General features: G+C 40.0%; 1 protein-coding gene across 8 annotated transcripts in view; it reads left to right on the top strand.

Annotated features, from left to right (window-relative positions):
* Positions 1–12,850, top strand: part of bahcc1a (BAH domain and coiled-coil containing 1a) — a 64,033-nt gene extending 51,183 nt beyond the window's left edge. For 6 of the 8 annotated variants that reach the window (XM_076883217.1, XM_012921406.4, XM_012921404.4 and 3 more), the window contains 13 exons: positions 138–311; positions 1,578–1,751; positions 1,864–2,153; positions 2,314–2,394; positions 3,239–3,362; positions 3,479–3,593; positions 4,072–4,147; positions 6,929–7,037; positions 7,123–7,239; positions 7,338–7,499; positions 8,915–10,152; positions 10,298–10,534; positions 10,688–12,850. In XM_076883217.1, the coding sequence (XP_076739332.1) occupies positions 138–311; positions 1,578–1,751; positions 1,864–2,153; positions 2,314–2,394; positions 3,239–3,362; positions 3,479–3,593; positions 4,072–4,147; positions 6,929–7,037; positions 7,123–7,239; positions 7,338–7,499; positions 8,915–10,152; positions 10,298–10,534; positions 10,688–10,897 (3,107 nt within the window). In that variant the 3' untranslated portion in view covers positions 10,898–12,850. The remainder of the gene's footprint in view (positions 1–137; positions 312–1,577; positions 1,752–1,863; positions 2,154–2,313; positions 2,395–3,238; positions 3,363–3,478; positions 3,594–4,071; positions 4,148–6,928; positions 7,038–7,122; positions 7,240–7,337; positions 7,500–8,914; positions 10,153–10,297; positions 10,535–10,687) is intronic. The other 2 variants (XM_012921407.4, XM_012921408.4) reach the window with 2 other exon arrangements.
* Positions 12,851–13,361: the final 511 nt, after the last annotated feature.

Here is a 13,361-nt window from a genome sequence, read left to right as displayed (position 1 = left end):
TAGATAGTGGCAATCATTGCACTGATTGTGCTTGTTCCTCCTGTTTTTAGTTTTACTGTGCAGAGTATTGTTGTTTTTCCCCCCATCAGCAGTTACCCTTAGAGTTAAGCAGTGATTTATTTCTTAAACTTTTTCAGCAGCCAGTGGGGACAGTGTCCACCAAGAGAGCTGGACCGGACTGGTGCGTTGTGGACGTAAAAAGGGATCGACCACCCTGAGCCAGCACAGAACAAAGGTTCACCGTGGCCAAAGGCACGAAGCAATGGAGGAGGAAGAAAGCTCGCCTGCAGAGAGCGACTCCTCTGATCAAGGTGGGACAGTAAATACTGAGCCTGGAGACGTAGTTAAGTCAAGTTAATGATTAAGGAGACAAACACTCTACTTTTAAGATTAGGATTAAAACTTTCTGTTTTGATGAAGCTGATAGTTAGGGTTGAATCGGGTGACCCTGAAACATCCCTAAAACATAGGCTGCAGTAGACCCAGGTTGCTGGGCACACTGAGCATTTCTTCTTCACTCATCTCTTTTTGCTCTCTCTGTGTTTATACACCACTGCTATATTTAATCATTCATAATTATTCAACTCTGGCTCTTTCTCCCATAGTGTGTCTTTTGTCCTGTCTTTCTCTCACTGCTCGCTTCTCTTTGCCGTCACCCCCCAACCGGTTGCGGTGGATGGCTTCCCCTCCCTTAGGGTGGTTCTGCTAGAGAGTTCTTCCTGTTAAAAGGGAGCTTTTCCTTCCTACCGTCACCAAGTGCTTGCTCATGATTGTTGGGGTTTCTGTCTAATATCACAGGGTCTTTATCTACAATATAAAATGCCTTAAGGCACCGCCAATTGTGAATTTTTGCTATATAGATAAAATTGAATACCAAAATTGAAAGTTACCTTTAGATATCTAAATAGCTAGCTATGAAAATATGACAGGGATTTTTTGAAACATTTCTACAAATTTCTACAAATAAAATAAAAATGCATATCTGACAAGTACAGCTAATGTACTGAGTCAGTCTATGATCCAAAAGCTCCTTTAAATCTATATTGCCTTTTGCTAATTTCTAAAAAAAAAAAAATTGAAAACCAATCCATTTTGATGGGCGAGTGAAGAAAGATTGTGATGTATGTCTTGGCAGAGATGTGCATTTACATTCAACAGCTCAGTGGTCAGCTCTGTTGGCTGGTCTGGGCTGGACACAGACACACAACTATAGACACCTGGCTGTGAGAGTTTTGCACACCCCTGGAGACCCGCATACCAGGTCAAAGAGCCGCTGCAAAGAAAAAAAACTGCAGTGACAAACATAAAAACTCCCTCATACTCTCCCTAGCACACACATTCTCAGTAGCATGTGGGTTCACACCAGGAAATACCACTGAAGCAAAGCAGTTCATATATCTTTCCTATGAACCGTTAAACTATTTACTTTAATGCTAATGAAGTGTCTGTGGATTGATTGGGAGTGAGTTAAAGAACTTTACTGGTTGGTAATGACGTGGGGAGATGGATTGGATAAGCTAAGTTTTTTTTTCATGCCTTTACTGAATATATGTTTTATTGTTTCCTAAATCTGCTAGAAGATGAAGAAGAGGAAGGCAGTTGTGATACTGATGAAGTTCAAGATTACAAAGTCCAACCCTCTAGAGATGTCACTTTAAGCTCCTCCATGATTGGGCCTAGTCCATCGTCTGTTGTAAAACTGGAAGCCAACCAGAAAGCCTGGAACAAAAAACAAAGGCAGGAGCTTTATGGTAAGACTGCCCTTTGAAAATAATTGATAATTCAAGAAGCATCTGTTTTACATTTGTCCTCCTTTGTATTGTTAGCTCAGTCTAAATGTCCTTCTGTAATCAAACCATACAGGATCCCAGAGTCTGTCTGGTGCAGAGGGGGAAGTCAAAATCAGGAAGAAGTCCAACTCTAGGATGGGCATGACCACAGCAGTTAAAAATCACCAAGACCACCAAGATCGGCAGCCTGAAGTAGCAAGAAAAACATGTGGGCCCAGGTCTAAGGAACCTCGGTGGGGCAGTCTTGGGACCAGAGGCAACCGCTACAGGAGGAGCATGGGACTAGCTACCTTTCCCACCACAAGTGAGAGGCTGAAGCGGGCAACCCGCAAGAGCACCATGTTGAGAGGAGCAATTAACAAGGTAAAAAAAAAATTTTCCAATCGAAATTTTGATCAACCAATTTTATTAAACCACATATACTGAAGATATGACACAACAAAACTGAAGTACAAACTTTGCATATGGTATATCTTCATGTGCCCTTGCTGTGGCAATAATTCCTCTTCTCTCACTTTACCAGAGGAGAAGTTGCTGGCCAATTGGGGGCTCATCTTTGCAGGGCGAAGATGGAAGCAGGGGACAAAGGAGCAAAGACCAACAGGTACCAGCAGGCGAACAGCAAACAAACACTAGCTTTCAATTCTGGTCATATCTTAGGCTACGTTCACACTGCAGGTTTTAATGCTCAATTCCGATTTTTTGATCAAATCCGATTTTTTTTGTCTGCTTGTTCACACTACAAATAAAATGTGGAGCGGTGCTTCAAAGGATAGTTGCAGATTTCTGTCAGAATCTGCAGATATTTCAGTACAAATAAAATGTTCACGTTTCTCCAACATTGTCTTCCCAACAGTTTCACTGACATCTACACTGGATGGCCAGGAAGCGTTCGCGATGTCTTCTCCGGCGCTGATAATTGGCGTCTGTCTTGTGTCAGTGACGTAAAAGACGGATTTAATGCGACATGACCGTTCAAACAGCAGTCGCTTTCTAAAACATCGGATATGTATCGGATTCAGTACCACATACGAAAGTGACCCAGATCGGATTTGAAGATATCGAATTTGTGCCGTTCACACTGTCATACCATGATGGGTCACATAGGGTCAAAAAAATGGGATTAGATGCACTTTTGCCTGCAGTGTGAACGTAGCCTTACTTTCCAACACATTATTGTGGAACTACTATACGCATTCAGCATGTTTTGCATAGCTCAGCCTCCTGCTGATTAAACTCTGCGGAGAAGACTATGTGTTATGAGGGAGGGAAAAAACAAGTAAAATGAGTGCAGATAGGTAATGGTACAGGTTTTGTCCCCTGTGGTTAACTGCTAGTTTGAAAAGCATTATAAACAATATCTTATCACACTATCTCCACATTTATTATTTATTCATCTTCACAGTCATTTATGCTTCCTTTCATCCCTTCTGATATGTTCTGTATAGCCAAAGGGACGAGCAGTGAGTCGTTTGTTGGAGAGCTTCGCCGCTGATGAGGGTTTTCAGATGGATGGTAGCAGCTTCTCAGAGGAAGAGGAGCACAGCAGCCATTCGCGCAAAAACCCTGAAGGTCTGAGATAAAATTTTATATCTTTTTTTTAATAGTGTTTTAAGTAGCAGATAGAATGGTTACTTTCACCATTACAAATTTTAACCAGGATACATTGTTTGCTCTTTCTTATGCAGTTCCAAACTGTGTCCTGACCAAAGAGCTGTTAACCGATGGCCTGAAGGTGCTGATTTCCAAGGAGGATGAGCTTCTATATGCTGCCAGGGTCCACACTCTGGAGCTACCAGACATGTAAGTGAACTGTTTTTTTTTTTTAAATATACACAACACTTTTTTTAATGTTAGTCTTAATTTAACTCAAGGATGTTAGCTTTCAAATTATATCCTAAAAACTTTAGTCTGACCTTTTGGTCAATGTTAACCTGAAGTAAACTTTGTCAAAGTGGCATTTCTAAGCAGAAGCTGAGGTATGGCAAAAAAGGGCGTCTACAGAAGGTTATTATAGCTGTCAGAGCCATGTTGATAATAAAAAGGATTTTTGCATGCTCGTCATAGAAGTTATCAATAATTTCATGCTTCTTACTTAACAAACGTCACATTATTCCATACTAGGCTCTGAGTATCAATACAGCTCCTCTGGTGCAGGCAGCAAAGAGATGCTATAACAACAGTAGAGTGGGAGTAACACATGACATGGGAGCCAGGCAAGCATAATACAAGCATCTGAAAATAGCTTCATCTTATTTCTCTCTGCTGTGCCTCCCTCTAGCTTTAGTGTTGTTATTGACGGTGAAAGAGGAAACCGCCCAAGAATCTATTCATTGGAGCAACTGCTACAAGAAGCTGTAAGTTCACCTTGTTGCACCTAAACACTCTTTGTTAAAAGAAAGCCATGTCTCATCTTTGGCCACGACAATATATTCTTTCTTTGCACTTTTTTCCACATTGCCTTCCAGCTTTTCTTTAGCCTCTTTTAGTCATTTCGCTTTCTCTCTTTCAACTTCCCTTGTTTCCTCTCAGGGGTCATTGAGAGCATCTAAACTTAAGTGAATATGAACAGATGGGCAGGATCTTTAGGTTTATGTGTGTGAGTATCTTTGAATGTCTGTTAAACTAAGCTCTTTGTGTGGGCTGAATAATCCCACCAAAACCAGGATCCATTCACGGTTTGGAGATTAAATAGGACATGATGCGTACATTACGTCCCCTTTACTGCCAAAATAAGAGCTGTTTAAAGGCTGAAATTAACAAATACACTATATGTGTATGAAGACCTGTTGTGAAGCAAATGTTGGGTTACAGAGCTATTGTAATATTGCCATTTCATTTATTTAACCGCTTCAATACCTTGGCTGGTTCTTTACCTTCTCTGTATTCACAATAGCTTCATACTGTTTACTATAGTGGGACAGATTTGTTCATGCAGGTCTCTTTGCACTAATAACAACTGGGTCACTCAAAGCAGAGCTGTCGTACCCACATCTCCTGAAACTGACTTCATTATTGCCAAACAGGGCACAGGACATTATGCTTGCTCAAAAGGAATATTCCTAAGACGAGGAGAGCTGAAAAGTAGAGCAGAGTTTAACTGGCACGATTGTGGTTTGCAGCTGTTAAGAGGCCATTGTAACTTTGCAGTGACTTCATCCTAAATGCTGTTGTGCTCATAGCTCACTTAAAATTCTTTTAGAAATTAAACGATAAAGTTGTGGGTGTTTTTTAAACTTTGCATGTAACCAAAACTTCCTCATGGTTATGGATACATGCAGCATGCAAACATTTTCAAACACATTCACATTTTAAATGACATAATGCTTTTTATAAAGCTGTTCTAGGTGAATGGATGCAAGAAAAGAGGGTAATTTTAACTCATTGCTATGTGGTTGCTAGGCAACGTGATTATTGTATATAATGTATCATTCAGCTATTGCGGATATAAATGAGATGTTGCTGTTGTGAAATTAAAACGATAAAGATGCTTTCAAAAGGTCTTATAGGTCATTTTCACTTGCTGCTAGCTGGTTGCTAGGCAACATGATGTCATCATAATATCTAGTATAAATAAGAGTCTTCACTCGTGAGCCAAGTTTGGCTGGTGTAACTCTGATTGTGTAGAAGGAGTTGGAGGACAAAGAAACGAATGCAGAGAGATTGTGTGTATTATATTTGGTGTATTTCATGAATTTTTTCTGAAAAACTTTTTCATATTTAGTTATTACGTTTTTTTTAACGATAAACCACTTTTAAATGTTTCTAAATGTACTATAGAAATAAAATGTACTTACTAGCTTTAGTAAGATGACTTTATATATTTATTTACATTATTTATTCATTCATTTTTTTATCTTTTAAAGTTCAAACTTCACACCAAAATCACTGATTTTATACTTAGATTGTTTAGGGTGAGTGGTGTAGGTGACCAGTTTTTTTTTTATACATATATATGTATCTGCATTCTCTTTAATATAATGGAACTACAACATAAATTGCCTTGTGGCTCTTAATAAACAAAACTAAATACATAAATACATTCATTATAAAATGAAAAAAAACCCAAACAGTAGCTATATCTATCTAGAAATCATGACCTAAAATGCTCACAAACAGGTCTCTGATTTTTTTTTATGTCTATGTCAGCCAAACAAGGTGTCCAGCTAACCCACACTGCTGTTCCTTTCATTCATAATTATATATCACATGTTCATATGGTCTCAAAGACAATAATAAAAATAAATCTTACTTTTTAAGTATTCTTTGTATAGTGTAACGCCCTTGCTTTTTTATTCAGGTATAAATGCAGACATAGTCATACAAGAACACAATGTTATTTCAATTATCCTCAAGATGATCTTGCATGCCCATTAGTACACGTTAGCCTACTCTCTACCTTAACACTTACCTCCTCTCATCAATGTCAACTTGTTAATGTGATCAGTTTAGCTTTTTCGTTTCCTTCTTTAACTTTCTTCTCTATTTCACGCTCGTAGTGTCATTTTCTAACTTTCCTGGCAGTTTTATACCAAGTAGTTCTGGCAAAACTGCTCTTATCTAAACACTCATCACATAGCAGCTGGTTCTAATTGTGCCATACTTCCACTTTGGTGTCTTTAGATTAGTCCAAGAGCCATTCATTTGACTCTGACAGCAGTACCCTGATACCCCCCCCCCCCCCCCCCCCCAACCCCTGACACGCATACACACACAAGCACAAGCACACACACGTTCACATCTACACCTCATCAGTCAAAGGGTCCCTTGCCATAGCAACAGTAAATGAAAGCAACCTGAAAGAGCCCCCAGTGAGTGGCGGATGCTGGGGCTGCCTGCATTGTTGGAGGGAGGATCTGGCAACCTGCAATCACAAGCCCTCTATTCAGGCCCTCTTTAGTATTACTCAGCAAGTCAGGATTTACTGCATCATGGCTTCCGTTCTTTTCAGCCCTGACTGGCACATTGGCATGAGATAAGTGCCGCTTGGAAACGTGGCACAGTGGCTGCCCAAGCACAATGCTCCATTGCTCTCACACTGTTTGTATGTGTGTGTCAGTGTGTGTATGCAAGCATGTCTGTGTGTGCATTGTGTGGAACCTGTAATGAATCTTAATTATGTTTTGGTCTGACTCCAGGTCCTGGATATACGTCCAGAGTCGGAGGCTATGCTCGCTGAAGGAACCAGAGTGTGCGCTTATTGGAGTGAGCGCTCCCGCTGCTTATACCCAGGCTATGTTCGCCGAGGTGAGGCATCAGTTACAAAGAAAACTGTATATGCATATCGTCTGCTTTTATCACAGCTGATAGAGTGAATTTTTACCACTTGCAGGTGGTTCATCTGATGAGAGGAAGCAAGGCGGGGTGATGGTAGAGTTTGATGATGGGGATCGAGGGAAGATTTCACTCCCCAACATCCGCCTCCTGCCTCCAGGATACCAAATTCACTGTGGGTGCCTCCTCTTGGAGTAACATGGAATTAGACCCTTTTTTGTTGGGGTGTGTGGCATACTGTGTTAACTAAATGCTGATAATGTTCTACTTTAGGTGGAGAGCCATCTCCTTCCCTATTGGTTCCCAGTGGTTCAGCAGCCAAGAGAACCTCCAGTCTGGAGCAGGCACCAATCAGTGAGAGACCTTCAGACAGACTGAGCACTATTAACACTGTAAACACCACCCAGAGTCTGACCGTTATTAAAAGAAGACCAGGTGAGAGTTAACCCCTGAAACCATGTTTACCTCCAGTGTTACATGAGCTGTTAGGAGTTTTATAAATGATTTAGATCATTTTATTACAGATTGAAAGACTTTTATAATCATCTAAACAAAGGTACAACAAACAAAATGATAATTAACAGTTCAAAATAATATAATCATTTTAGACAATCATCATTATGGAAAAGCTAAAAGCAAATTTTAGATAACCTATAGTATTAGCTATACTAAAATAAAGAAGATCCAAAATTTTCATTTTGATATTTAATTTGTGCTATAATTTCAAAACGTATTGATTCATATGCACAAAGAAAACAAAAAAAGAACAATTTTTTTAAATTTATCTGTATTTTATATGAATTTATAAGTTGACGATTTGAGAAAGAATTACTGTAGTTTTAGTAACACTGCAAATAGATACATACTCAGGCTAAAGATCGAAAAGTTGCCAGCAACACAAAGTTTCACCCACTGACCGGTCGCACCCCTAGGCGTGAGTGGCCCATGCTGAGGTTTTTCCATCGTAGCCAAAAGGTTTGCTGGACGAGGATTTGGGCAAAACAGTGCACCGTTTATTTGCAGTTTATTATCAGAAACTGTTCAATAAACAACATTTTCTTCCGACATAGTTTTAAGAAATATTTGCAGACAGTGAAGTTAACATAACAAATATTGGATGTTGGAGGTTCTTCACTGCGTCATTGTTTGGCTATATTTCTGCACAGCTGGGATTCTTAGTCTGCGTCTTCGCTCTGCTTTTGTCGTGTTCCATTGCATGTCTATATTTATCCATCAGTCATGACGACAGCCTGCATATCAAAATGTGTGCAAACAATATGTGCTGCTAGGCAACCAGGCATGCTTCGATTCTATGGAGGTCAAAATGGCCTCTTTGGCGATTCTAGGTATAATTCTTTTTTCTTTTTTGTCTCTCATCAAACCCCAGAATTCACTATGTAATAATGAAATTTATTTTAGGAAAAGTCATGAAATAAGAGATAATGGGGTTTTATTTTAAGCGAGGAGTCTAAATGAACCCTTTGGCAATTCTAATGTTAAAGATGAAGACATGTCTTATCTCATAACAAAACATTGTTGATTTTAACAAGAAATTTAGGAGTTCTTGACAATAATTCAATAAATAGACTGCAATGCGATCTAATACAACAGCCTTGACAAAAATACTTTGTAAAGTGTTTATTTTTCAGCTTTGGTTTGCTGTTAGAACAGCTTATTGTTGTGTTTATATTTAGTTATTTTCAGTATCATTCTAGACATATTTTATTGAAAGGTGTTTCCACTGTATGAAAGGTATATCTAATATATATACACGGGTGTGTACAAATACACACCCGTGTTTGCTCATTTGTGATTTATTGTTAAAGCATATTATGTTTTTTTCATTCTAGGGAGACCAAAGGGTTCTGGGAAAAAACAAAAGCAGCAGCAAATTGAGAATGCCAATAAAAATCCTTCGCCTTTCCTGGGCTGGAGCTCATTGACCAACACCAGAAAGAGGACGTCTGATAATCTCTTTCAGTTCAACGGTGCACCCAAGAGGACCTTGAAAGGAAAGGAGGATGACCTGTTCTCTATGACTCATTCCCAGTCACAGGCTTCCGTCCCAACCAAAGGCCTTTTCAGCAGCAGCTCGTTTGAGGTGGATTCCTTTAGAAGCATTGCAAATGGTTACTCTTCCTTCTGTACCCAGTCTACAGGACCAGGTTCGGCTTTATCTTTGGGTTCCAGAAGTGGGCTGTATGGTGAAAAGCGCAAACAAGATGAACAGGTTATGCCAAGGAGCAAAAGGTCTGGACAAGAGTTCCTCATCAAGTTGGATCATGAAGGAGTGACATCCCCCAAGACAAAGAACAGCAAGGCTCTGCTGCTGCGAGGGGCATCTTCCAGTGTAAGTGGCTTACCCAGGACAGAAGCATACTCTCATCCAGTCCTGCTGGTAAAGGATAACAAGAAGGGAGCCTCCAGAGTAGAACTTCTTCTAAAAGGGACCACACCTCAAAGAAAGCCCTCTACTTCTATGCGTCTCGGGGAATATGGTGACTTGGGCTTCAGCTCTCACAGAGACTGTCACAGCTCCTACTCTGATCTGGATGATGAAGAGGAAGAAGAGGAAGAGAGGAGGGCTGCACTGGCTGCAGCCTCAGGAGGACTAAGGACTGCTGGTCGCTTCCTTTCTCGTCTCTCGGTCTCCTCCTCTTCTTCAGGTTCTTCAAGCTCCTCCTCTTCAGGCTCTCTTTCAAGTTCCAGCCTCTGTTCCTCTGAAAATGATTCCTCGTACAGCTCAGAGGATGAGGATAGTTCAACACTGATGCTGCAGAGTTGTCTTTCCTCCCATCGGGGGCTCCTACAACCATCAGAACCCTCTACATCTTCAAGGCCTCGCCAGCATGCCTTTGTGGCCAAAGCTATGGCTGTTTCCAGTGCCAAAGGTGCCACCCTTAACCAGGTCTCTCACAGCAAGTCCTTGAAGAGGAAAGAATGTGCAGGCTCCCTATCTAAACCAACTAAGGATTTTGTCAAGAAACCTAGGATGCTTCCAGATGAGGCTACATTTATTCCAAGGCCCAAGATGTCCGCATTCCTTTCAGGAAGACAAATGTGGAGGTGGTCAGGAAGCCCTACACAGGTGAGAATAGGCTATCAATCGGTTTAGGTTTTCTCTTGCAATATTAGCTCAAATAGTTTACAATACGTGCCCCTTGAGGTCAACAAACATCAGTAATAATCGTCATTATCAAAGAGGATTGGTCAAAGTGTCTGGTTTTTCACAGAGGCGAGGACTTAAGGGCAAGGCCAAGAAGCTTTTCTATAAGGCCATTGTGCGAGGCAGAGAAACGGTGAAAGTGGGAGATTGTGCTGTGTTCCTCTCAGCTGGACGACCTAACCTCCCATATGTGGGTCAAATTGAGAACTTCTGGGAATCATGGACTTCTAGAATGGTAGTCAAAGTCAAATGGTTCTACCACCCTGAAGAGACAAAGCTAGGGAAAAGGCATCGAGATGGCAAGGTAAGCTGGGTTGTTATACGGGATACAGTGCAGACAAATATGCAAAAAAAATGAAGAAGCAGGCAAATACATTTCATAACACTGTTTTCGTAGCTATATTTGTAACGTTTTGCTTTGTGAATATCCTGTAACTAATCCCTTGTTTCTGTCCAGCATGCCCTTTATCAGTCGTGCCACGAGGATGAGAATGATGTCCAGACAATCTCTCACAAGTGCCAGGTGGTGAGCAGAGAGGAGTATGAGTGTCTGACTCGCAATCAGAAGCCGAACAGTACCTCTCCAGATCTGTACTACCTGGCTGGGACGTACGATCCGACCACTGGTCAGTTGGTCACTGCTGAAGGCGTTTCCATCATGTGCTGATCCACTAAGGGGACACACTACTGAAGAACTTCTTCGGAGGAAGAATATAACGTCATGATTTCTCCTATTCAACCATTCAGTCCGGCAGAATGGCTAATGTTATTTGGGTTTGCCTCCAGGACCCACAGACAAGATGTCAGCACCAAAACTGGACTGACTGACATTACACACTGGAGTCTGTTGGTGTCTAACATTTGTGAGGCCGTGAGCATAGCTGGTTGATCCAGTCATTAAGAATAGCAGAAAGTCTGTGTCTTTCTGAGCAGAGCAAAATTCAATAAGTGACATTTCAACCATCTAACTAATCTCTTTTAAAAAGGTCCTTTGACAGCTTCACAACTCCTTTTTAAAAACTCACGCTTCCAGCTCCTATCAAAAGGAGAGCTGAAATTGTAGTTGACTGTAAAAAATAACATTAGGCTCAAGAGTCAATGTGGACCAATTCTTTAAAAGGTAGCCTTAGGGAATGGAAACAAAAGTGAGGCACGGGGCTCGACCCAAGCCTCTTCATTCCAGGGAAGTTGAAAACATGTAAAGGATGTAAAGTTGATGTCTGTAAATATTTTTAAATGTTCCTAATGAAGCCATACACTTCAGTACCTCTCACCTGTCTTAACGGTTCAGGTGTATATTGTATAGTTCAATTATTGTATTGTTGTCTGTTGTCTATATGTATATAAAAGCTATTTTATATAGGAGTTTATTATGTATATATGAAATGTATCTTTCCATGTTTGCAATTGATTTATTTTTATATATGTGTAGAATACATTACATTGTGTGTGCTTTTTCTTTTTTCGTTTGCTGCAGGAAGTTAAGGTTGAAGATGTTAGTGTTGCACTGCATATGCCCTGCTGAGAGAGACTGAGACAGAGCACAGACAAAGACAGAAGGATTTAGTCTACAACAGGACAAGACTCCCTTTCTAAGAGAAAGGTGTCATTCTGTTTAAAAAGAAAAAAAACCCCACATAGGTCAAGTGGCTTTTTGCGTAGTTGTCTGTTCCTTCACATTTTCGTTTGGCTATTTTTTATTTATTTACCTCTCTGATGGTCATCATCACAAAGTCAGATCAGACTTAACCGCAGCCACGGGTCGAAAGTGATTTAAGATGTGATACGAGCGTACCGTTACAGCGCGACGTTTGTGTGCGATGAGTGTCCCGACAATATAATCGTGTCCACACAAATCAATGTTACACAATACTGGATCTTCTAATGAAAATGTGTTAAATGTGCAATGCACTCATCAGTGCATAGTTTAGCATAATATGGCCTACAAAATACCAAAGTGTCTTTAATATCTTAATTTCCTTTATTTAAAAAACAAGCACCTGTACTGAACACAGAAATCACTGGTAACTTATAAAATAATTGTCCTCCACTATGTGCAAATTTACTGGCTTTGCATTGTGACAATGGTTTCTTGCACACGTACCTGCAGTTTTGGTTAGTACATAAATATGTACCAAAATGCCACCTGGAGGTGTGACTGTGAAGGTCAAGGTACTGATAAGGAAAGAAGATGAGTACTGACAATTTGTTGAAATGAGTCCATTTTTAGTTTCATTAGCCGTCTGTGTCTATTTTGTACAGAACACATACATCCTTGATGCTAACTGTGAAGGACAATCAGATTCACAAAGCAATGGACATAGAGCAGGTTTACTCGATCTGGAAATTACTTATGTTATTTAATTTGTGCCAAGTACATTTTCTCTATTTTTGTCTTGTTTGATATGCAATCCTGAGTATTTTTTTGCTCACAAAGTTTTATTTTGTTTGCCAACATTTTATTTATTGTCAATGTTGCTGTTCATGCCAAGAGCGCTTTATGAGAATGTGACATTGTTTTTTTTTCTTGGTGTGATGTCGCATTTGCATTTCTTAAATAAAACTGGTCTTATAGAGGCCATTTAGTGAAAAAAAAAGATTAAAAAATAAAGCAACACTGGATTCTTCTCATCCAAAAACCTCTGTGATTTAATTCTGTTATTTTGACTGTTTCCCACTCATCTTACTGTTCATTTCCTATTACCAAACATTATATCATTATATGGACAAAAGCATTGCCCACACCTCTTAATCTTTAAATTTCACTGTTTTCAATCAAGCAAAAAAAAAAAAAAAAAAAAAGTCAAGCAACTGGCCACACAGTCTGCTTTTATCTGTAATAGGATGCCACTGTTGTAACAGGTCAGTTTGTGAAATTTCTTGCCCCTAGATATTTCCAAATCTCTGATTGCATTAACATCAGCACGAAAACTGTGCTCCCAGAGCTTCGGGGCATGAGCTCCCATGGCTGAGCGGCTCCTGTGGGTGTAATGTGTCGGTGGCCCAGTACTTTTGTCCATATAGAGTATGTTTAACCCTGTTCTTTTTTTAATATACAGTATATTAGTTAATTTTGTGAAGCAAAAATAAACACTTATTTTATTTCATTTAAGCAGAAAGTTAGAAAACTG

Source organism: Maylandia zebra, linkage group LG4, assembly GCF_041146795.1.
Source record: "Maylandia zebra isolate NMK-2024a linkage group LG4, Mzebra_GT3a, whole genome shotgun sequence".
Classification (NCBI taxonomy): domain Eukaryota; kingdom Metazoa; phylum Chordata; class Actinopteri; order Cichliformes; family Cichlidae; genus Maylandia; species Maylandia zebra.
This window is presented reverse-complemented; position numbering and strand designations above follow the sequence as displayed.